At 39.1% G+C, this 25,511-nt stretch overlaps 1 protein-coding gene across 6 annotated transcripts in view; it reads left to right on the forward strand.

The window, feature by feature from the left end:
* The window catches only part of KRIT1 (KRIT1 ankyrin repeat containing), a 42,975-nt gene that overhangs the window by 14,568 nt on the left and 2,896 nt on the right, over positions 1-25,511 (forward strand). For all 6 annotated transcript variants that reach the window (XM_090047062.1, XM_090047066.1, XM_090047061.1 and 3 more), the window contains exons 6-18: positions 1,203-1,295; positions 2,173-2,302; positions 4,644-4,887; positions 5,146-5,261; positions 5,701-5,844; positions 7,670-7,826; positions 10,040-10,147; positions 10,699-10,855; positions 18,688-18,839; positions 20,007-20,173; positions 21,493-21,580; positions 23,005-23,211; positions 23,489-23,605. In XM_090047062.1, coding sequence (XP_089903188.1) covers positions 1,203-1,295; positions 2,173-2,302; positions 4,644-4,887; positions 5,146-5,261; positions 5,701-5,844; positions 7,670-7,826; positions 10,040-10,147; positions 10,699-10,855; positions 18,688-18,839; positions 20,007-20,173; positions 21,493-21,580; positions 23,005-23,211; positions 23,489-23,605 — 1,880 coding nt within the window. The remainder of the gene's footprint in view (positions 1-1,202; positions 1,296-2,172; positions 2,303-4,643; positions 4,888-5,145; positions 5,262-5,700; positions 5,845-7,669; positions 7,827-10,039; positions 10,148-10,698; positions 10,856-18,687; positions 18,840-20,006; positions 20,174-21,492; positions 21,581-23,004; positions 23,212-23,488; positions 23,606-25,511) is intronic.

A 25,511-nucleotide genomic window follows, 5' to 3' on the forward strand; every position in this document is an offset into this window, starting at 1 on the left:
AATGTCAGATCAGGGGAAGGGAGCTAGATGAATGGGCAACAAAGTGTCAAATTATATAGAATATTAATAAATATAAAGTAATGTTTGGTGAAGGGAAAAATCTGAACTACTGGTATACATCTTCATGGTTATAAATTAACATGCATTTTTACATCAGAAGACAACTTGGACACCAGTCTACACAACCCAGTAACAACCCTGCTTAACGCTCAACAAAAGTCTGAAAAATAAATAAAATGTCAGGGTCCATAAAGCTGGAATAGAGAATAGTATGGAAATTATTATAATTAAGGATTTACTGGATTTTCTGTTTTGCGGATTCCACAAAATCTGGCATTGTCCATGAAATCTGCTGGGGAGGGGAACTGAGCACTGTGGCAGCTTGCCAAGGAGCTGATGGTGGGTTAAACCAGCAAAAAGTAATTTGACAGCAAAGCTTACAGTAGTTACTCTAAAGGCTACTACTGGCAAGATACCTGCCACCCCCACCCCTACCCACTGTTTAGCTGTAAGAGCTACCTGCCATGTGGAGCTGCCTGGCTTGTGGCTACCACCAATCAGCAGCAAGGGGCGATGCTGCATGATGGATGGCACTTGCAGCCAGTCAGTGGTGAGGCCACGTGACAGGCAGCCACTGTAGCTAATCAGTGGTGAGGGGCAGGGCAAGCAGGGCCCCTCAACCAAACAGAGGTGGGGGGTGGCACCACACTCTGCCTGTGAAACGGCTGGCCACGCCCGTGTTCTGCCCATGACATTTTGGTGCAGCCCCTGTGAATCAGATAGGTCCCTAATTATACTGGTATTGTATGAACCAGGGTTCACCTTCATATGAAAGCCATGCAGTGCTTGTAACCTCATTAAAAAAGGATATTACAGATTTTCGAGATGGCTTGGAGAAGGGCAGCCAGAATAGAGGCAGTTAGAGGCGTGGAAAAAGTCATATAAAGAACCTGAAAATAATGGAATAGCTTATCTGTTAATGGTCTTTCATATGTATGTTGATGTATGCATATGTTTATTCAGCTGCTCAAGATCAGGTAGGTTACCATAGCTTTCAGGAACTAGTATTGGAAACAACAAGATGGAACAATTAATTAAGAATTATTAAAACGTGATAGGACATGACCCAAAAAGAATTAAGCTGCCAGGTATTGTCCAGTTGACCATCCAGCTCTGTTGGCTTTTTCAATTTTTAACAATAGGAAAGCGAGTGGTGTTAATGAAGAAGTTTCCTCTGGAAGGGGAGAAGGCAGGCCAGGAAGCATCCCTTTATGTCGTTCCAGCAGTTGTTAAAGGTAACATTTAGGAGAATTCTTGAAGTTGTATGTACTCAAAAGGAAATTCAATGGTGATTTTTCTAACGTAAATATGAGATGTAGATGTTGATGGCTCTGATATTTGTATTTAGGCTTGAGAAAATTAGATTTTGGTTGACAACTTTATGTTGTTTTTTTCCTCCAAACTCCTAAAACAATATTAAAAGAATTTAAATGTTCTTTAAAATATATCTTGTATTTGTTAAAATCTTACTTGTCATAACTAATTTATTATTATGAAATATACTCATCAAGGAAACCATTTAAAAGTGTTGTAGATGTTAGTAAACTTAAAAAATACTCTTTTCAACACTCCTTGCTCAGAGAAGAGTACCCACTGAAGTCTGAGTCCTTTCTGCCTGAGTAAGGAGTGGTGAAGAATTCTCTGAAGGCTGTAATAAAGAACTAAAATAAATTCAAAGTCTGAAAGAAATTCTCAATGTACTCTTGGGGAACTTGCCCCTTTGCTATTTCTAATATGTTTCAAATATGAAGGTTAACAAATAAACATCATGTCAGTCCTAAGGTCCTTATTGGGACTGATAGTCTTTTTTTTAACAGTATACGCAAATATTTCAATAACTCTGAAAGTGAACATGATCATAATGGAAGAACACCAAAATAATATTTTATAGTTAAGCTAAGGCCACTCTACTGGTCTACACTGAACTCTGTTAGTTAAGAACGGTACGCAATTTGTTTAAGTTACCATCTGGGAAAAGTGAAATCTACTGTAGTCTAAAAATAGAATATTATCTCTTTTTGCTGAAATTATATAATTATGAAAGAGGTAAAAGTTGTAAACAAGATACCTGTTTCCATTAAAATACTTTCAGTGTTTCCCTTTCCTTTTCAGATAATACAAAATATACATACAGTCCAGGATGTCCAGTTTTCTACTGTTTACAGGACATCATGAGAGTCTGCAGTGAATCCAGTGCTCACTTTGCTACACTTACTGCTAGGATGTTAATAGCCTTGGATAAGTAAGAAATATTATCAGTAGAAATACTTACGTTGAAATAGATAATAAACAAGGAAGTTGGCCTACATGGAAAATAGATGTAAAATTTTACAGCCGTCTTGTGATCATTAAGACGGAAATAATGATAATATCACATGTTGTTTTCTCAGCCTGATTGTCAAAAAATTGAGCAAGGCTTGAGGACTCATTTGTTTATTAATTAGAAGTGATAGTTTTGAAATAATGATTGTCCTGCTTATTTAAACCTAAAAGTCTAAAGAGGCATGTTCACCTACAATGCATTGTGGAGCCTTACAGAAATATTAATGATATAGCTGAAGTATTCATCAGACTGGTGGCATCCCTGTAGTTATGATTGTATTGAGATCAACAAATATTTAATTCCTAGTTTAAATGGTATTTACATACGTCATGCCCAAACTTACAGCATTTATTTTTAGTAGAGAATTAACTTCCTGGGATTTACAGTATATTTTTGATTAGTGTGATTTATTGTTTGAAAATTGCTACTTAAACATTTTTTGTCTTCTCTCCCTCTGTCAAAGAAATCTCTTGTTTTTGGATTTTAGATTAATTTCTAGGTCCCAATCCTTCAATCTCCTACACATACTCTTAATTTTGATCCTACGGCATCGTAATTGATCCTTTTAAGATGGAAATAAATCTGCTCTGTGAAATTTGAATTCGGTACCATTCCTTACACAAGTAAAGTGTAGCATGACTGTTTGCAAGCTGAGCAAAGTATACATTATAGTGTGTTGCTTAAGTTTTATTATGTTAATTTTATTCATTAATACAGACAAAATGTCTGTCTGCTTCACACTAAGCTAGAAAGCCCTAGTCTAGCTAGTCTGAAATCATTTTTAAATGAGTATCACCATCTAATGTGATTGTTCCTCAGGATAATTTCCCAAAATACACCTTACAAGCTATGGATAGTTTAAAGCACAGTGACCGTACCCCACTGCCCCCTCCCCACAAAGAACAGAAGTATAAAGAAGTGGTGGGGGATAGAATATCAACATGAGCTACACTTTGCTATAAAGGACAACTTTTTTCCTGATTTTTTTTTTTTTTCCCAGTAACCCAAAATCAAAAGCAGGTACCTAGATAGTGATACTGTCCAGAGTATCCAGGCCATAGCCAGACAAATGGCTTTGAACTATAAACCATGGTTTACCTCAAGGGATAATCTGCTCTTGAGACAGTCTTCAAACTCTGTTCATCAGTGAATCTCCCTGTACTGAAAAGTGCACAGTCCTGGGCGGGGCCTGTATTCCCCTCTATCATTTCATCCTAACCAGCCAAAATGCATTTATATCTGCAATGATTATGTCCACTCCAAACATGTAACAAAGCATACTACAACATGAGAAACCCAGGTTTGCCCAGCAAAATACTTCGCAGCCTCTACCTAAGAAAAAATCCTGAATAGACAACATAACCATGACCAAAATTCAGGAATTAAATGCCAACAAAATTGTGTTGAAAGCTGTGGTCCACAGTGCATAGGAAAACCTTACTACAGCAAGTAGAGAGTGTTTATGTTGCTCCCCAGCTCAGCCTAAGGTGCGTGCAGGTTAACAAGAGCATTCTAGCACAAATGAAATTGGTGGAAGCAAGGGGTTCCTGAAATCTGTCCAGGAAAACCCACAGGAAATGAGCAATGATCACTGCCCTATGAGTCTGAGTGAAGGCAGGATAGCCAAGCTGAATGGATGCTGGCTTATAGATGACATTTTTACATGCCCAAATTAATTGTTTCATTCCTAGCTTTTTTTTAACAAAACACCCAGCTAGTGAGCTAAATGAATTTGAAGACAAATAGGTTTGCAGTAAGATTTGGACTTGAAGAAGGTTCCACATTGTAGTGTGACGTTTCAGTTCTTTCATGTGCATATTTAGAGTGGTAGTACTGGTGAACTGAAAGTGAATTTGTTAAAGGAGGTATTAGAATGTTGGTGTGGTTGAGTATTTTGCTTGTGCTGGGTGTGCATATTGCCCTAACTTAACAGTTTCCTTGCTTTTGAGAGCTCACGTTTTGAGAGAATGCAATTGAGGTTCCTTAACTGTAAGTTAGCAAAGATCTGTATATGGAAGTATTGTAGTGATACAAAATTGCCTATATGCCCAGGAATTAAAACTTCAACTAAAGCTTTTAAATGTGAGTTATTTTCTATTATCTATTTTTGCAGATGTAGGGCCTGATACTGCAGCCTCTTCATACACACAACTCCTGTTGCTTCTGGTAGAATAGTTAGCATAGAGGCTACAGAATCAATCCTTTATTTATCTTGAAAAATGAATAAGCATTAGTGTGACTTGCCTATTTTGTTCTGCAGATGGCTAGATGAACGACACACACAATCGCATTCTATCCCAGCTTTATTCAGACCATCACCTCTTGAAAGAATTAAAACTAATGTCATAAACCCTGCATATGCTATTGAACCTGGTCACACAGAGAGCTCACTGCACATGGGCTATACTGCATTAGAAATAAAGAGTAAAATGTTGGCACTGGAGAAAGCAGATATGTGCATCTATAATCCTTTGTTTGGGTCTGATCTTCAATATACCAACAGGGTAAGTATTTTGTAGAATCAACTCTATTTTACTTTTTAAAAGGTTTTGATAATCTTGTGTTCAGCTGTACCGTAATCCATTATACCTCCTTTATGCTTTTGGCTAGTTTGATCTGCAACTATAAAAATGTGAAAATCTGTCCCTTTAACTGCAACAAATTACTGTCTGAGTGTTAATTAAAAGAAAATGTGCATGTCTGCTTGTCCATGCTTCAGTGACAAATTTTTCAACTTTTTAAATATTATATTGTTTTTGTAGGTTGATAAAGTGGTTATAAACCCATACTTTGGTCTTGGAGCCCCAGACTATTCAAAGATTCAGATTCCAAAAAGAGAAAAGTGGCAACGCAGCATGAGCAGTGTGATGGAAGACAAGTATTACATTAGATTTTTTCATTTATAATCTCAAGTAAAAAAAAAAAATCATATTACAGGATTATTTTAGGATCCAGTCTGTTTTCAGAGTCCCACTGTCCTATTATAGTATCAATATATATTTAAAAAAATGTACAAAAAAACCCCCCGTATAGTCTAGTTCACAACAAAACGAAAGCCTACAGAATAAAAAAATGTAGGATTGACTTGGGGAAAATTCAAACAAGGCAACTCTAAAATAAGTATTTCTTGGTAGAAAGAATATCGTCATGGATGGACATATGGGTAATTAAAATGCTAGTTGTACGCATTGATTCACTTTACCTGCCTGGGTTTTATATGTATCAAAAAATAAACAGAAGTGTATTATTTTTACATTTTTAAAATTTGTCTGCTAGAATATTACTGAATTGGTGTGTATTGTAATTTTCGTCACTAGGGAGCGCCAATGGGTAGATGATTTCCCTCTTCATCGCAGTGCCTGTGAAGGAGACTCTGAATTACTGAGCCGCCTTCTGGATGAAAACTTTTCAGTTAACCAGTTAGACAGTGACCACTGGGCCCCCATTCACTATGCATGCTGGTAAGAATTTTGTCATGCAATACATTCTTGGTATTTGTGGCTCAAAACCGTATTGTAGGATTTGTGATAGTAATTGCTGAGAAATCCAAACTTCTGATTTTTAATTGTTTATTCCTAAAAAATTAATGTTGACAAATACCAAAACTTTGTGCTTGAACTTTGTGCATCAGGATTTAAGCTAATTTGTAACTAAAGAATTTCAGAGGAGGCATAACATAGAGGACATGTTATTCCCCATCTGCCTCCAGTTTCTTGTATTTACTCTGAGACATCTGGTATTAAGTCAGCATACTGGGCTACATGGACCACAGGATGCTTCTTTGCCCTTTATGGCTGCATTCAGACAAGCACGGCCATGAGGTATGTGGCATTGCAGACACATCTGCAGCGCCACGTACCTCGCATTAAGTTGTGCTCTGCACTACAAGGAGTATCCAGAGGTCAAAAAAAACATGGGGAAAAAAGGCTGAGTGGTGCATGCAGTGGCAGTGTGCGCCATCCAAAGCTGGAGCCTGGCTGGCTGGAGGCACACTCCACTACTGGCCAGGCTCCATGCAGCAAGATTGCCACTGCTCCATCCCCAGGAAGCCCCTAGGATCCCAGGTAAGGCTGCTGAGGCCATCCCAGTGCTGGTTCCTCTACCCCACCTAGTGTAATTTGCCCCATACCAGAGCACGTGAGGCACAGGCATTCCCCCAGGACAACTAGCGGTGGCACAAGGTGTGCTGCCTCTAGTTGTCTTTGGGGAACCAAATGTTCATGCATATCTGGACACAGCCTATGTGATTAAAGGGACATTAGCTATTAAAACTTAGCTCAACTTTAAGGTTTATTGAAGCACAGTTAAGACCTTAAGGCTAATAAAAATGTTCCTGTGTTTTTCATACATTCAAGTGAAAACATGTTCATTTGTTTTGTCTTTAATCTAATCATTCCTTTTTATTATTTGGAAGTGAAGAAACTAATTTCGCTGTTGTACTTCAGAACTCTTAGGGCATGCCCACAGAGTATTTACAGTCGCAGACTATTGCTCTGCTACTTGTGTAGATTTTGCCTACAGGGGTCTGTGCTGCTGTGACTATATATTAACAGCAGACTAGAGTTTTACCAGTGTAAAGTTAAAGTTAACGTGCATATATGTAGTATGCTGTGCTACAGTCAGAGCTGCAGTGACTTCTGGGTAAACTTAACCTTAGTATTACAAAAATGCAAAAAGTTGTTTGTTATTTAACTGCTTTTTTCCATTTAAAAATACAAAGAAGGAAGGAAAATTTGAAATAATGAACATCTGAAATGTTCCATTATTTTTATCATTTCATTTTATTTTTATATGGTATTTCTAGAGTGCCTCTCATTAACTTGGCAATGACTATGCAGTCACTGATATGGTTAGGTTTGTCAAAATTATCATTGCAACCACTTTCATTTTTTCACGTGATTAGTATTTTTTTAGTCCTTTGGATAATTATCTTTATATATTTTATTAGTCCAGAGATTAATTTTTGTGAAAAGTGAAACAGCTATTTAATATATTTTTAGCATATGAAACATTTACATCTCAATTCCCCTACCTACCAAACGACATAGTCCTTAATAATGAGCAGGTTTATTCAGAAAAGAAAAACAAAAATTTGCAGTCCCATATCCTGATCTAAAATCTCTTCCGAAAACAACTCTGTTTTTTGTGAGATGCAAAAATGTTTTTGGGTGTTATCTTTCATTGGACCAACTACATGATTTCAGGTACATCTCTGAGAACATTTGAAGTAGACTTTACTTGAAATATGTTTTTGTTTTATCCACTGTGATTTTAATTTATTTGTAGGTATGGAAAAGTTGAAGCCACTCGAATGCTGTTGGAGAAAGGGAAATGCAATCCAAACCTACTCAATGGACAACTTAGTTCTCCTCTTCATTTTGCTGCCGGAGGAGGGCACGCTGAAATAGTGCAAATCCTTCTAAATCATCCTGAAATTGACAGAGTAAGCCTCCTTTCATAGATTTCATAAACATTTGGGCTGGAAGGGACCCCGGAGGATCATCGAGTCCAGCCTCCTGCCCCAAGGGCAGGAAGTCAGCAGGGATCATAGGATCCCAGCAAGATAAGCATCCAAATGCGTCTTGAAGGCATTCAAAGTGGGTGCTTGAACCGCCTCTATTCCAAAACTTGGGGGCTCGGACAGTGAAGAAGTTCTTTCTTATGTCCAGCCTGAAATGGTCACGGCGGAGTTTGTGACCATTTGATCTTGTCACCCCATTGGGTGCTCTGGTGAACAGACATTCCCCCAGATCCTGATGAGCACCCCTGAAAAATGTATAGGTGGCCACCAGATCACCCCTGAGCCTGCGCTTTTTCCGGGCTGAAGAGCCCCATGGCTCTCAGCCTCTCATCGTAAGGTCTGTTTTCCTGACCTCTGAATATGCGTGTGGCTCTCCTCTGCACCCTCTCAAGCTTCTTCACATCTTTTTTGAATTGCGGAGCCCAAAACTGGATGCACTACTCCAGCTGCGGCCTCACCAAGGTCGAGTACAAGGGGAGAATGATGTCCCAAGATTTACTTGAGAAGCATCTATGATGCAAGCCAGTATTTTGCTTGCTTTACTGGCTGCAGCATCACATTGAAGGCTCATATTCATCTTGTGGTCAATCATGACCCCCAAGTCCCTTTCATCTGTAGTACTAACCAGCGTAGCACTGCCAAGCTTATAAGGATGCTGCACGTTTTTCCTCCCGAGGTGGAGAACCTTTCATTTTTCAGTGCTGAACACCATCAGGTTCTCATCTGCCCATTTCCTGAGCCTGTCAGAATCCGCCTGGATCACTCTCCTGTCCTCAGGTGTGGATGCTTTACCCCAGAGTTTGGTGTCATCGGCAAACTTGGCCAGTCCGCTTCTGATACCAATGTCCACATCATTGATGAAGATGTTAAATAGTATAGGCCCTAGGACAGAGCCTTGAGAGACCCCGCTGGTCACAGCGCACAAAGATGATTGGCTCCTATCGACCACCACCCTCTGGGTCCTACTGCGGAGCCAATTCCCCAGCCGGCGGATTGTGGTGAGGTCGAGGCTGCAGTTAGCCAGTTTAGCCAAGAGGTGATCGTGGGATACCAGATTAAAGGCTTTTTTTAAAGTCAAGATATACAACGTCGATTTCTTCCCCCTTGTCCAGATGATGGGTCACCTGGTCATAAAAGGAAATAAGATTGGTCAGGCAAGACCTACCCGCAACAAACCCATGCTGGGTATCTCTCAGGATATTGCCTTCAGCTAGTCTGTTAAGGGTGACCTCTTTGATAATGTTTTCCAGGACCTTCCCCAGGATAGAAGTCAGGCTGATGGGCCTGTAGTTAGCAGGATCCACTTAATTAGCCCGATCTACACATCCGGCTAATTACACATGTAGTACTTTCTAATTGTAATCAAAGCACACACTCGTATATTATGTGTATCCAGTCTCCAAGGTGTAGATATTTATTTTCTTAATAGATAATATTACTTTACTCTTTTAAAAAAAATAGGTACATTTATGCACTCAAATACTGGTTAATCCAATTCACTACTGCTGTTCTCTTTGATGATTATACTTGATCTCAAAATTTTCCCCTACACGCGCAAACCAATTAATTTTTGCCTCATGTCAGCAGTATTTTAACTGGGTTTCACTAGATATTTTAGTCTAAGCTTTCACTGTCTCTTTTCGTAGTGTTCTTATTTGTTATAAGCTGTATATTACTCATCCTGTAATATATATTTTTGTTTGTATTATATATTTTCTTTACTTGTCTAGTTAATAGTGATTGCATTAGTGCTAGTAGGCTCCAGTAAGGGTAAGTACTATTGATTTAAGTGCTCTGCAAATATATAAAGAATTGGTGCCTGTCACAAAGAGCCTAATATCAAAAAGGACAAGGAATAGACGAGAAGAGGTGAACCAGGATAAGTCCATGTATTCACTAGTCATAGTTATAATAAGGTGGCACCAGGTTTGTTTTTTTTCCTGGAACCATACACAGGTTGCTAATAATTGTTAACATGAAAAGGAAAGCATGATTAATGAAAAGTATTTAAATATTCAGTATCTAAGCCCTATGAACAAGGAAGGATTTTAATTAGAATATCCTGAACTCATTAATGTTTCCTTATCTAGAGTGAGAACTATGAATGACATCAGTTTTTCTGTTCACATTTGTAGCATATTACTGATCAACAAGGAAGGTCTCCACTGAATGTCTGTGAAGAGAACAAACAAAATGAGTGGGAAGAAACAGCCAAACTGCTGAAGGAAGCCATAAATAAGCCTGTATTTTATTTTCTATACAATGTAGTACTCATATGGTTAAGTCTTAGCACATGTATAAAGAGTGAAAACTGAGGAGAGTAATGGGTCCACCTATAGTCACAATACTTGACCTACTCTCTGCACACTTTTTACTATAAATGTAGACAAATCATGCATTTGTCTTTTAAAATATTTCCAGCTTGTACCCATGAGATTATAGATACGGTTAAGATTTTAAAATTTAAGCTTTAAATTATTATAGAGGTATAAGACATACCGCAAATTTCCATCACTAACGGTGCTTTTTCTTTATGCCCAGTTTCATGTATCAATATACAATCTGCTTTTGTGCTGTTTTAAAACACATTCACACGGCTGTAAATGATTTGTGAATAATATATTCTGATACAAGATGAATGTCAACAAACTCTACAATGTTCTTTCTGTAATGCAAGTACTTCTAAATTGGATTTTAAATTGTTTGTAAGGTGGTTAGCAATAGAAAAATAGGATTTTAACTTAGTCTTTATTTATTTAAATTATTTTAATATTGTTTTTATATATTTTGACAGTATGAAAAGGTGCGGATTTATCGAATGGATGGATCATATCGTTCTGTTGAGTTGAAACATGGAAACAATACCACTGTACAGCAGATAATGGAGGGAATGCGTCTATCTCAAGAAACTCAGCAGTACTTCACTATCTGGATCTGTTCTGAAAATCTCAGTAAGTACTAAGGTAGTATAAACTTGTGGCATTAAAGATTTCTTGTATAAATAGAAAGAATAGAAAAAAGGATACTAATAAGGCTGGTAGACCAGACAGTAGAACCTTGATAGCTTGCTTTTGGCATTCATTTTGGATCTTTGAAAACTCCCAGCGCTCTGGTGTAGTGCCCAAAGACTGGAAGAAGGCCAATGTGGTGCTGATCTTCAAGAAAGGGAGGAAAGTGGATCCGGCTAACTATAGGCCGATCAGCCTGACTTCTATCCCGGGGAAGATCTTAGAAAAGTTTATTAAAGAGGCCATCCTTAATGGACTTGCCAATGCCAGCATCCTAAGGGATAGCCAGCACAGGTTTGTTGCGGGTAGGTCTTGCTTGACCAATCTCATTTCCTTCTACGACCAGGTGACCGATCACCTGGACAAGGGAGAAGAGATTGATGTCATATATCTTGACTTCAAAAAAGCCTTCGATCTGGTATCCCATGATCACCTCTTAGTGAACGTGGCCAATTGTGGCCTTGGGTCCACCATGATCCACTGGCTGGGGAATTGGCTCTGCAGTAGGACCCAGAGGGTAGTAATTGATAGAAGTCACTCATCATGGTGTCTTGTGACCAGGAGTCCCTCAAGCCTCTGTCCTTGGACCCATATTGTTCAACATCTTCATTAATGATGTGGACATTGGAGTCAGAAGTGGACTGGCGAAGTTCACCGATGATACCAAACTCTGGGGTAAAGTATCCATGCCAGAAGACAGGCAGGTGATTCAGGCTGACCTGGACAGGCTCAGCAAATGGGCGGACAAGAACCTGATGGTATTTAACACTGAAAAATGCAAGGTTCTCCACCTTGGGGAAAAAAAAACCCTGCAGCATCCTTATAGGTTCGGCAGTGCTACGCTGGCTAGCACTACGGAATAAAGAGACTTGGGGGTCATCATTGACCACGAGATGAACATAAGCCTGCAATGTGATGATGTGGCTAGTAAAGTGACCAAAAAGCTGGCTTGCATCCATAGATGCTTCTCAAGCAAATCCCAGGATGTCGTTCTCCCCCTGTACTCGGCCTTGGTCAGGCCGCAGCTGGAGTATTGCATCCCGTTCTGGGCTCCACAATTCAAAAAGGATGTGGAGAAGCTTGAGAGAGTCCAGAGAAGAGCCACACACATGATCAGAGGTCAGGAAAGCAGACCTTATGATGAGAGGCTGAGAGCCATGGGGCTCTTTAGCCTGGAAAAGTGCAGGCTCAGGGGTGATCTGATGGCCACCTATAGGTTTATCAGGGGTGACCACCAGTACCTGGGGGAACGTTTGTTCACCAGAGCGCCCCAAGGGATGACGAGGTCAAACGGTCCTAAACTACTACAAGACCATTTTAGGCTCGACATAAGGAAGAATTTCTTTATTCTCCGAGACCCCAAGGTCTGGACGCTTATCTTGCTGGGATCCTATGACCCCAGCTGACTTCCTGCCCTTTGGGCGGGGGGCTGGACTCAATGATTTTCTGAGGTCCCTTCCAGCCCTAATGTCTTTGAAACTATGAAATCTATGAATTCACACTGTATATTTATTTTCCTGTGCACGAGTTGTTCATAAAATGTTTGAAACTTACATGAGTCTACCTTGCTATAGGTCAGAGGGACAGTTGAGAAAAGTAGTGATTTGTTTTTTGGTCAAGTGAAGCACTGGGGCTAGGCTATATTTGGTTCTTGAGTTTGTTCTTTTTCCCTCTTTTTGTGGTGAGGATGAATGCAGTGAAATACTTACTTACTTTTTCCATTTACAGCTTAAAAAAAATCTTTGAAAATTTGTTTTTTTACAATACCTTACACTTACTGTGCTCCAGTGGTGTGTACACTACAGCGAGCTGCTGGAAACCCAGAGGTCAAGAGTTTGAGGTCCTAGCAGAAGTGCTCACAAGGCAGCCACGTCAGATTCCAGTGAACCTGCAAATTCTGCTAAAAACCTTGTCACAAAAACATAAGACATGAGGAAGGATCTTATACTTGGGGCCTGTCATGTTTGGTTACAGACCATTAAAAATAAAAGTTCTCATTTGAAGAAAAATGGATGAATTGTACACCCAGGGATATCTTGGAGGTCCATAGTACCATCTCTTACATCTCTTGTGTGAAAACTGTCTTGGATGCCATCTAGAGTTTTCAGCTGCTGAGATCAATGGAGCTGCTGCACATTTTCTGTTCTTTAGCATGTTTTAATTCATCCTGGTAGCCAGTGAACTAGCACCAGAAGAAAGTTCAGGACCCACAGGATTTCCATTCCTTTTTTACAGGCTTCAGTTTTATTTTTCTCAAATAATACAGGTTAGCATAACTCCAGCTCTTCATAGACACTTGGCTGGGTTAGACAGACATTTGGCTGGGATGATTTAATCAGGGATTATCCTGCCTTGAACAGGAGGTTGGACTAGATGATCTCATGGTCTGTTCCAGCCTTTTCATATAATTTTATCTATAATAAATGCATAATTTTTTAATATATTTATAAAAACAGGTTATAATGCAGGTAATACAGGTTAACAAACTTGCCTCATATATTACACAGAGACACACGTGCATGCACACACATGCGTGCGTGTGTGTATGTATATATGATATGGTTATGCATTACATATATATATGCTTGTGTGTTTATAATGTATAAGAAGCAAGTTTGTTAACCTGTATTATTTGAGCAAAATAAAATAACCTTACAGTAATGCTAATGTATCACATGTAATGTATAAATGGGTGCTTTTGCTGTCCTGGGATTTCCTGCCAGAGCCTATTGTTACCAGATTTGCCTGTCACTTTAGGTGTACTCATTTATTAGGAGTACATTTCTGGGGTCTCTGTAATTCTATCAGTGTGCTACTTGTGTTTCTATATGGTAGTCTATCTCTCCCTTCTGCAACTCCTCACCTGCAATGGAGCTACCTTGCAGGGTTTAGTTTCAATGGGGCTGCATTCTTCTAACCACTGAATCAATTGAACACACACACACGTTAACAGCGCGCATCTGAGTCAGGCTGGGTTACTTAGCACTTCCAGCTGACACCCTCACATGGCATGGACTCAGTTCAGCAGGGCAGCAATAAAATGCAGTCTGACACAAGCACCCAGGTTAACAGAGCACATCTGAGTCAGGCTAGGTTACTCAGCACTTCCAGCTGATATCCTTATATGCCCCAGACTCAGCACGGGAACAGAGTACGTCTGAGCTGGGCTGGGTCAATCAGCATTAACAGACTGACACCCTCATATGCCCTAGCTCAGCACTTCCCAATTTCTTGTCCCAATTGTGATGAGCAAACACCACAGGATTTTTGGGCTTTACAGGGATCTTTGGCTTCGGTAAAAGAAGCATTGCTGCAGAGCAAATGGGGTGGTTGAGAAGAAGGAAGAGTAAATGAGGTTCAGAAAGAGTATGGCAACCAGCTTGACCATAAAAGTATTTTATTGCCAGGTATATGAAACTTATAATGACACTAATAGTAATAGCCTTAGAAGGAGAGACAAACAAACAAAGCAGTTACAATATTGCAGTTTCATTTGGGTATTTTGGGAAATCTAGCTCAAGTTTGATCAGCAAAAGTCAGGTTTAGAAAGCTGTGCCTTGAGTAAGGGAGAGAGAGGGATTAAACCAAGTCTGAGGTTTAGAAAGTGGTCTTAGAGAGAGAGAGAGAGAGAGAGAGAGTTCAGGTCTCACCACTCAGCAAAGCTTGAACTGGTTGAGGTTCCTAGGTGTTTGTTGGAGCTTGCAGACAGGCAGAGCCCACAGCACGATCAGTGGAGGTGTTCCAGGCAGGAAAGTGGAACTGGTGCAGGGTTTTGAATCTGAGCACCAGACAGAAACTTGAGCTTGGGTAGGGGTTTTTGTAGGGAAACAACAATGGCTCAAGGGAGAACACAATGTTTGTTTATCAGTAAACGATGCCTCATATGCTGGATAAGAGGAACTGATCACTCTTGGCTATGGGTGGTGTCCCGCACACAGAGAGCGGCTATACAGCGCCCTCCGGTTCATTACTGATCTGGATTTACAGGAGGAGGAAGGGTCGGAAACGTAACGGTTTCAAGCAAAAGAAAGTTTATTTACTCACTGCCCTTGATGAGATGGCTAGAGGAGAGGCCAGGCATGCGTCTTGAGTTGCGGTTCAGGCGGTTACAAACGGGTGCACGTTACGCGATACAGTACAAGAATCGAAACGAGACGCTCCAGAGAACACGGGGAATTATGCTGGAGGGGATTGTTCAGCAGGAGACACTGGGGTGATCGGCCCTGGGGGGTAACATCAAGTCTGGCTCAAGTTATGGTGGAATGGCGATCTCCCCAAACAAAGGACGGAGAGAGTTTTTATAACTTTTCTTACCTGGTTTTACTCTGTGTTAGCCAGTCATGACTACAAACGGCTGCTCGGGTTTCAACACAGGCTTTTCCCTCCTGTCATCCCAGCCGTCAGGATGGTGGGGTTTGTTTTCATTTGTGTGGTACTGAGCCTGTTTGGTCACAAGAGGGCGAGTGCGGCACTTCAGTCTGATCTTACAGTTTCAGTTGAGTTAGCTAATTTGAGACTGCACTATTAGTTACGTTTTAGTTACTTTGGGCACCGGTATCTTTCTTTGACGACTACGTTGTCATGGTACCAGGCTTTATATTTAATTCAAAGTTAGTTTCTCACGAGTGGGGGTTTCGAGTGATCTGGATGGGGCACAGGCAAGGATGTGTGCATGCGGCACTGTTGCCAATTTGTACTTGACAGGTGGCATTATTGTGAGGGATCTCAGTATAAATAGGAAGATTCATTGTTTTGGGTACCAATAAAGGAGTTGTCACCACAGTTGGTCTGATAAATGCTGAGCTGGGTGTGTGCAGACATGGGTTGATTAGCATTTGGAGCAGAGATTCCCCATCATGCAGTGCTCCCCTGCTTCTCTGGTCCCAGAGTTTAGTGCAGTCCATGCCTTGGAATCTCTGTTTTCCATTCTGAATGCTAATGGAGGTGCCTGCCTTTCCCATCTGTGATACAAATGGGACTAGGGGAGTTGTCTCAATCCTGACACCCTTTTCCGAAGGGTTTCTGAGCGTCTCTCACTGCATCTTCATTGGCTTTTGTAAGTCCTTCTTCTGATCAGTTCTGATTCAGGTAGAGGCTTGGGGGAAGGAGTCCTTCATGAGTCAGACAGGCTGGGTACTGCTCCAGGGTTCCCCAGAACACAGAGCTGACAGGTAACACTATCCACTTCCTTCAAATCTCAGTTCTCCATTCTTCTGTCTCAGAGGTAAGGTGTGTCACTTTCTTCCCTTTTTCTGTGGCTTTCCTCCAGTGAACTGGCTTTCAGCTCCTATACGCTTCTCCTTGCAAGGACTGTGTTCCTAGGACATCTGTCTGGGAGACTGTGAAAAGCCTCTCTGTTTCCTTCTTAACTCTATTCAACTCCCTGAACTTTGGTTGCCCTCAAGTTAGGTCTACTGGGATACAGAGTAAGAATCTTCTGCTGTGTGGCCCCTGTAACTTATTTATTTCACTATGGGAAGATGGTGAACCCATCCAAAGACTGCAGCTGAAACTTACTCCCCTTTCTGCGTAATACTAACATGAGCAAGTGGTTAAAGTTCTCACTAGTGTCCCATATTGCATACATGTCATATTTACCTTATTTAAATGTGCAACCAAGGTGAAATAGATTACCTTTGTTTATTTGATTAGGTCTAAATTGTCTAAATTTATTGTGCAGAATTGTATGCTAAAATTGTTTTTTGTATCCCTTGCCAATGTTTAGATATATTTGGCAGGGGAGGTTTTGACACAAAATGTTAAGTGATAGGAAGGAAAATAATGCTAGTAGTTTTTTTATACAGTTTAAAACTCCTCTTAAATTGAAGTATGAGATATAGCCAAGTTTTATAATACTTTTTCTTTAACAACACTCATGCCACCTCTTTCAGACCAGATAGAAAAAAAGATTTATTTAAAAATAATAAGATTAACACTATTACTGTGATGAGGTAGCTGAGGAGCTAACTTGTAATTACAAATAAATGAGATACTAACACCCTGATTTTAACTGCTTCATGTTAGGCTTGACATATTGCTTGTAGTAGTGTTAATACAGAAGCCTTGCATTAAGAATACAGCATAAGTATCAAGACTCCTGTGATGGTGGTATTATTATTGTTTTTGTGCTTACTGTTTTGTTGTTGTTGTTGTTGTTGTTGTTGTATCTTTTCTAACCGTGTTTATAGCTGAAATTGTTTTGTACAGGTTTTCTGTGTGTCCGGTTTCTCCCAGCTTCATCACTTTAACTCCATGTTGCACCCTACAGCTACCGCCACCAAACATTCATATCTAAATGCAGAAGTCCATGCAACAGAGCATTGTTTCCCAACCTTTTGGTTCTGGTGGCATAGTTCTGGGCGTCTCCCATCCCGCAACACAACAGCTGAATGCAGAGTGGGAGGGGTTGGGGGGGGCGTGGCTGAACACAGTGCTCAAATGCAAATAACTGGCTGGATCCATGTCCTCCATCTCTGTCTGTCCACAGTGGCAGCAGGCTGGGGGTATGGCTCCAGCCCAAAATTCCACAGGATACCTGGACATGGCTCTGAGCACACCAGTGTGGCACAGCACATCAGTCGGGAAACACTGCAATAGAGAGAACCTGGTTGAGCGATGAAGATTGATGATTGCCCCTTTCCTTTATTTCTGTGCATGTGTTTCACATTATTTTACCCAGAATATTGAAGTGTTTTGCTGTATAGACAGGGATGGATCACTGATTTAATAAACGATTTGGTACAAACAAGTAATTCTATGAAAGATTCAAAATTTCAAACTTTGACCAAGAATCTCGGTGTCTTAGAAGAGCAAAACTGTATAATATTAATTACATAGTACAGTTTAAGCCAAAATGCTTGGAGAAATCACTTTCTAGTTCTCATTTTCTGTTTAAGCAACTACGGGTGAAATCAAGCAATATAATAAAAATATTAAAAGAAAATTTTATCTAATTATAATACTTTTATTTTAGTGGGTTTTGAACATGGAAAGTTCAACAACAACTTGAGAAGAATTAGAATGAATAATTGTAGCGAGGGGAACGATAAAATGTGAAGAGCTTAGAAGGGTAGGTAAACAATGTAGCCATCGTAAGGGGAAGCAGGATGGACAAGTCAAGTTGGCTGAACAAAACAAGCTGTGGACAAGCTGGCACAAGAATCTAGTCAGCCTCCATGTGGGTGGCCGAGCAGAAAAATGTAGTGACTGCAGCATGTCAGAATTATACTTCACAGAAAATAGAGAAGGGACAGTTTGGTCTGAAAATAATAGTCTGGTAAGCATCCAAAACCTAGTAGTGAATGTAGTTCCCTACCTTGTGATTTAACAGATTAGATACTGGAAATGCCATAAACACTTCTAAAAGAAATAGGAAAATCAGTAAAGGAAAATTATTTGAAATATTTTATTTGATGTGGTGTTTGGGTGGCACTTCCTACCACAGGACCTTTGCATGTAATTTTAAGTACTGCCTATGCACTTCATTAACCAATTAAAATTTTTAAGTTTATTTTTTAAAAGAATTTCATTTCACTTTAGAAAAGCTGAACATAAGCCAAGTTTGAATGCATTTCTTGAATTAATGCTGTGATAAATGTCAGTAAATCCAGGTTTATGGCTTTTTATTTTATGGCAAGTCAAAACACCCATATTTTTGGTTGACACACGTAAGTTCTCAAATTCAGGCATCTTGATACAGCATTCATTTGTACATCTGTCCTTGAATCTATTGTTTTTTATTTGTGAAAAAAATTAAAAAGCTGTTGTTTTTCCAGATCTCCAGCTGAAGCCATATCACAAACCTTTGCAACATGTTCGTGACTGGCCTGAAATACTCACTGAACTGACCAACTTGGATCCTCAAAGGGAAACCCCACAGCTTTTCTTGAGAAGAGATGTGAGACTTCCTTTGGAAATTGAAAAAAAGGTCTGCATTAGATGTCCTAATATCAAATACAGGATCAGAAACAGAATCCTCTTATCAACAGGCAGTATATTAATTATTAATCACTAGTTGGCCTTTTGGTTCAGATCAAGCACATTTCACAACTTGTTACCCTGTATTAGAATAGAAATAAATTTGGAACTATTTTTCCATCTGAAACCAAAGACGTAGAAAGAAATGACAACTGCCAGGTTCAGAACTCATGAATTCGACTGTATTAAATATGAAAGAAAAATATTTTTAAGCATAATGGGAAAAGTCAGTTTACATGCTTTGTTTTTCTGCTTGTGTGCAGAAGGTCAGTCCAATTCCTTCTGAAGTCAAAGGATAAACTTCCATGGACTGTGATAGGAGTTGGATCCAGGACAACAGTAGAATAACCCTTTTAACTATTTAACATTTTAAGATTGACTTTACTTCGTTTTCTTAATTACAGAAAACACTTGCATTCCAAATAAATAAATTAGCAATAAGGAAATTCCTATAAACATTGGTTCCTCATAAATTGCTGTTTTTCCACTAGAGGGAAAACTTGTTAAAGTGCACTCCCTAGCAATTGGAAAGATTAAATATAATTAAAATATAGGCAGCAATCAACCAATATTTCAGTCCTCCTGAATTAGAACCTGCGCTAATCAATGAAGTTTTTCTCCCTTCCTCTTCATTTTGTAATGGCCAAATTTTGTCACTGTTACTCATATTAATACATTTATCTTGCATTGATAAATGTAGTCAAAATGACTAACAGTCTACTGAAAATGACTAACAGTAGTACAGTTTGTTCCTAAAGAGGTACTAGAGAGTGGAAAAAAAAGATTGCTTGATTATGTAAAACTTGTTGGAATTTATAGGTTTGATGTTGGTATTCAGCAATAAATTTGATTTTGAATAGTGTGCCATTCAGTTGTAAATTAAAGTGTTGAATCAGTATGGATTTATAATTTACAGATATTGGAAATATTTGTAATCAGTATAGGTGAACCATGGTTTTTGTTCTGTTGTAAGAGAAAATACTACTAAAGCACATATTTCATTTTAATAAGGGTTACATCTTTTTCTTCCATTGTCGAAGCAGCAAATATATACCTAGTTTGTAAACAGAAAGTAAATGTAATAAAAACATTTAAAACTTTTATTTTTTTTAAATAGATTGAGGATCCACTGGCTATCCTTATCCTGTTTGATGAAGCCAGATATAATTTGCTGAAAGGCTTCTATACATCACCGGATGCCAAGCTGATCACCCTGGCAAGTCTGCTGCTACAAATAGTCTATGGAAATTATGAGAGTAAGAAACACAAACAGGGTTTTCTGAAGTAAGTGACTGCTATGATTTTGTTTTTAAGATGACATGTTTTTCAGACAAGTTCTAAACTGTTTCATTTATTCCCAAGTAAATTTTACCTGTGAGATACTGGCTAGTTGATTAAAACCCATGCCTGACATCCAGTATCTGGAGTATGTTTTAGAACTATGCATCACTGTCTAATCATTTAATTCCCATAACAATAATAGTTGTGCATCAAATACTTTGTGTCTAGGACTGAAAGTATATCATTTCCATCTAGTTCACAAGACTTAAGAATTCAGTGTTTTCCAGTGAGAATGTTACAATTCAAAAGAAAAAATATGTTAGGTAATTTCATGCATTGATTCTAGGGGTATATTTAACTCTTGTTATTCTTTCCCATTTATTTTCTTTTGATCTTGAGCTGTGGTTTTAGTGGATTGGTGAAGTAGCCTTTCAACTTTTGAGCTCATCATACAAGAAACCATGAGCTCCTGACAACTCAGAACAAAACCCTGTCAGCTGGGGCAGCTTTAGATGAACATAGTTGTGAAACCTGGAGCTTGTCCCTGCAATTCCATACTCCTGTGAATAGTACCTCTAAAATTTGTTTCCATTAAATTTTGTGTTGTCTTACTGTTTTTGTAAGACAGGAATAATTTTTGTTATTTATGCTTTAAGTTTTTCTGGGCTTGATCTGGAACAATTTAATGTATTTATCAAAAGATCTGTCCTTGCAAATGTGTTGCATCAGCCATCTTGCTTTCATGTCACCTGTAATATTTTGAAGTTAATAGACCAAATATTGAGCTTTGACTCGTGGCCAGACTGCGTCCTGCACCCCTGTGTTTCTGGGATGCCCATTATATTTTCCAACAGCTGTCCAGGACCAGTCTCTGAAATCCAGAACTGTCCTGGCTAAAACAGGACATATGGTCACCCTAACCCTAAGTGACATTTTTGTTTGCATGAATATGGTCCATCCAGGGGTTGAAATGGCCCCAATATAATTAAAATCTCTGATGGAGACTTTGTACTGGCCTGGACTCAGATGAAGTGCCTATGTATCCCATCCATAACATCTCCTGGCCCTGCACCATCCACAATGCAGGTGATTAAGAATGGGTAAAAAGAAAATCCACTGTGCTGGTTCAGCATTACCTGAAAATTCCTCTCTTGTGGAAGATGTCAGTTGTCCTTTTAAGAAATTTTTTCAGCTGCTGAGGCAACACAGAGAGCTAATATTTACCTCAATATTTGTAATGTACTGGGGTATTGGATACTGTGCTTTGTCCCATATTTGGGTCAGTAAGGAACAATAGGTAATATTTGGGCTCTTTTTTCCAGTGAAGAAAACCTTAAATCCATAGTGCCTCTCACCAAACTAAAAAGTAAGGCTCCTCACTGGACAAACAGGATACTCCATGAATACAAGGTAAGAACATTAACATTAATTCACCAATTTCTGGGAATCCTGTTTAAAAATGCTCCATTATTTTTCAGGCACATTCTGCTACTATTGTGCAGAGTAGCAATATTAACATACAAAACTGGAAAGAGTTGTGCCACCTCCCTCGCTGATTTATTTACATGCCAAAACTCTGTTATGCAAACAGTTCTTGTCTGGTGAGAAGGCTCCTGACCCCTTATCCCACTGACAGTTTTTTTATTACTGAATACAGTGTTTCATACAAACATCATAAAAACTGAATATAGCTTAATATTAGCTGCATGTCAACATTAACTTGAAGTGCCTATGGAGTTAATGAGAGTTTTGAGGTCACAGTCTTGAACTTAGGCCCCTAAGGGTATGTCTGTACAAAAAGACTTAAGTGTTAGGTTGAACGTAGGATATACCTGTATGATGCAAGACAGCACTGTGCAGAGAATGCCTGAGCTATCCCTGTTGGCATCAGCTCCAGAATACATAGCAGTATAGCATGTCAGTGTATCACTGCAACTGAGGTACTAAGAAGCAGTTTTACCAACTCAGGTGCGATGTCACATTGCCACTTCCGGTTCCAAAATTACTTGAGTATCTCTACTTAGTGCTGCCGTATGCCATATAGACATACCCTAAATTCCACCTAGGTCCCATTTTAGGTTCATTAGATCCTTTTGTTAATCTGTCCCTTAGTTCAAGTGCAGTCTCATCCATAGATGCATCTCATGCAGGTCCAAGGAGGTGATCCTCCCCCTCTATGCAACACTGGTCAGGCTGCAGTTGGAGTACTGCATCCAGTTCTGGGCGCTGCACTTCAGGAGGGATGTGGACAGCATCAAGAGGGTCCAGAGGAGGGCCACCTGCATGATCAGGGGGCAGCAGGGCAGGGCCTACAAGGAGAGGCTAAGGGACCTGAACCCATTCAGCCTCCACAAGAGAAGGTTGAGGGATCTAGTGGCCATTTACAAACTAGTCAGAGGGGACCAGCAGGCACTGGGGGAGTCCCTGTTCACCTGAGCAGTACCAGGGGTGACTAAAAATAATGGTCACAAGCTGACAGAGTAGATTCAGACTAGACATCAGGAGGCGCTACTTCACTGTCAGGGCGGCTAGGATCTGGAACCAACTTCTAAGAGAAGTGGTGCTGGCTCCTACTCTGAGGGTCTTTAAGAGGAGGCTAGATGAAGACCTTGCCCAGGTCGTTTGATCCCAGTACTCTTTCCTGCCATGGCAGGGGTCGGATTTGATGATCTGCTCAGGTCCCTTCCGACCCTACCAACTATGAAACTATGAGTACCTTTGCCATAAAAAGTGCTTTAAGAATCTTAACTACAACTTTACCCTCTTGGAAAAAACCATATAGCAAAAGTAACCTCATTAACAATGTTTTTCACTCTTTGCTGCTATAATTCTAGAGTCTCAGTACCAGTGAAGGTGTAAGTAAAGAGATGCATCACCTACAGCGCATGTTCTTACAGAACTGCTGGGAAATTCCTACCTATGGAGCAGCTTTTTTCACAGGACAAGTGTTCACAAAAGCAAGTTCAAGCAGTCATAAAGTCATCAGAGTGTATGTAGGAGTAAACATAAAAGGCTTGCATCTCCTCAATATGGAAACTAAGGTGCGTTTAGACATTTTTACAGGCAGTTTACCTAGTAAACGTTATCCGTCCCCTTAACTTCTATATACTGGTGATCATTTCATATCAAAGCATTGAGTTAAAATCTTGGATGTATTTACAATCAATACATCTAGTTTATCAGTTGACCATTTTAAAAGTTCCTACTGCATATCCTGTATCCTAAGTGTCAGAATCTCATTTAAATGAACTGTGGAAAATTCAGATTATAACTCAGATAATATTTTAAATTCTTATAATTTTCTCCTTTTCAATGTAGGCTTTACTCATCAGTCTAAAATACGGTTGCTTTATGTGGCAGTTAGGAGATGGAGATACCTGTTTTCAAATCCACAGTCTGGAAAACAAAATGAGCTTTATAGTGCATACCAAACAGGTAAGCAATGACAAAATTTAGTTAAGTATTGGAAGTCTGTTATAAGAAATGTCCAATGCATATTGTGTACAGTAAAAATAAAACATATTTAACTGGAATTCTAAGGGGGAGAAAATATGCTGTGTGGAATATTCATTGCTTCAAACTAATGTTTGTTTTGATTGTCCTATTTTGAGAAATATGTAGATTAAGAAACCTAATGAGGTAGTTTCTCTATAAAATCCTGTTTGTTAGCTGAATAATACACTGTATGTACAGTTTTCTTATTTACTTCTAGTTGATCATTTACCCTCTTTTATCCACATTTATGCTTATTTCCCAGCTAGATCTATTCTCTTATATCCTTTCTCCTTTGAAAGAGACTCACCATTTCAAACTAGTGCTGTGACTTTTCTTAGGTCTCTATAATATTTCAGGGAAACACTATGTTTTTTCCTTACTGAAGGATTTACACAATATTGCAACCAATAAGCATTCAGAAAATGTAAGTCAAGCCTGAAAACAGCATGATTGATTTCAGATGTATTTTTTATGCAGTGGGAGGGGGACATGTTCAAGGCAAATGTCCAATAGTTAGATTCTATATGGAAAAATATAACAAATTTATACCTTTTTAATATATAGACTCTAATTATTGGGAGCTCACTTACATTCAGGGGCATCTTTATATTTGAATAAATGACGTATGTGATATTATTTTGTGAAGAAATTACAACTTTGTGTGTCTTACATGGATTGGCAACTGTAACTACAATAATTACAAGTGAGTTTGCATTGCTGTTTCCATTTCCCAAAGTTATGGGGAGGAGAAAGAGATTGTGTAGTGAGGTTGTGTAGAAAGAGGTTGTTTCAAAATAGGTATGGGTTGAGATATCTAAGTGGTTTGAGGGGATAGATGTCATTATGGTTGTTCTTAGTTTATCTACCTCATTGCCTAAAATGAATTAAAGTATCATTTCAACTACCATGGAGAGTGGACCAATGCTACTAATCATGAGAAACCTCATATTGTTTTAATTTCAGAAGATTAATTAATTAAGACTAATTTCATAGTCACACAATATGGAAACAACTTATTACAAAATACCAGAGCAATAGAAATATTGTTTTAATTAGGGTTGGGTATTTGACCAGTCAAATAAAGTTTGGTCAATTGACCAATCAAATATTGGTCAAAAATCGTAAAAGATTACTGATAGGTCCAAATAATACAAAGAAAAAGCACCTTTTTCCATTAAGAAATGTGTCAAAAAACAATAAAAAATCATATTTCTATCAAGGAAACTACAAAAAAAGTTTTTTTTGTAAAATTGCTATAATTCTTAATTGGTCAAAAAAAATGTAGTCGACCACTCAGTTGACAATATTTGACTGGCCAATAGACCAGCTTGCCAACCCTAGTTTTGATTATTAAACAGAGAACAAACTTTGTTTTTAAAACAACAGATTTCTTTAGTTTTAATGTCAGTGAAAGCGACATGAGCTAAAGTAAAGGCAGCTGTACTGATTTTTCATTTAATTGAGAGAAATTTAAAAAAATGAACTGAGAAATTCCATTTCTCGTAGTAACCTTTTGGTCCAGACAAAATCATTACATAAGTAGTTGGATAACCGTAGAATCATAAAGAAGTAGAGCTGGAAGAGACCTCCATAGGTCATCTAGTCCAGTGGTTCTCAGCTTCTTTTCTACCAGGACCCATGTGTAAGCATCAATGGCCAGTCCCAACACAGTAAATAGTTTAAGTAGAAAACAGGCCCCTGGCCCTCTTGGTGCCCCTCACTCCTGACCCACTGCCCCCTACAACCAGGCCCCAGCGAGTGGGGCAGGGAGAGGGGTGTGGGGCATGGGGGAAAAACCCACCATTTCTCATATTTTTCTCCATTATACAAGAATCCATTTTTAAAG

Source organism: Crocodylus siamensis, chromosome 5, assembly GCF_052110815.1.
Source record: "Crocodylus siamensis isolate JL-2025a chromosome 5, ASM5211081v1, whole genome shotgun sequence".
Classification (NCBI taxonomy): Eukaryota; Metazoa; Chordata; order Crocodylia; family Crocodylidae; genus Crocodylus; species Crocodylus siamensis.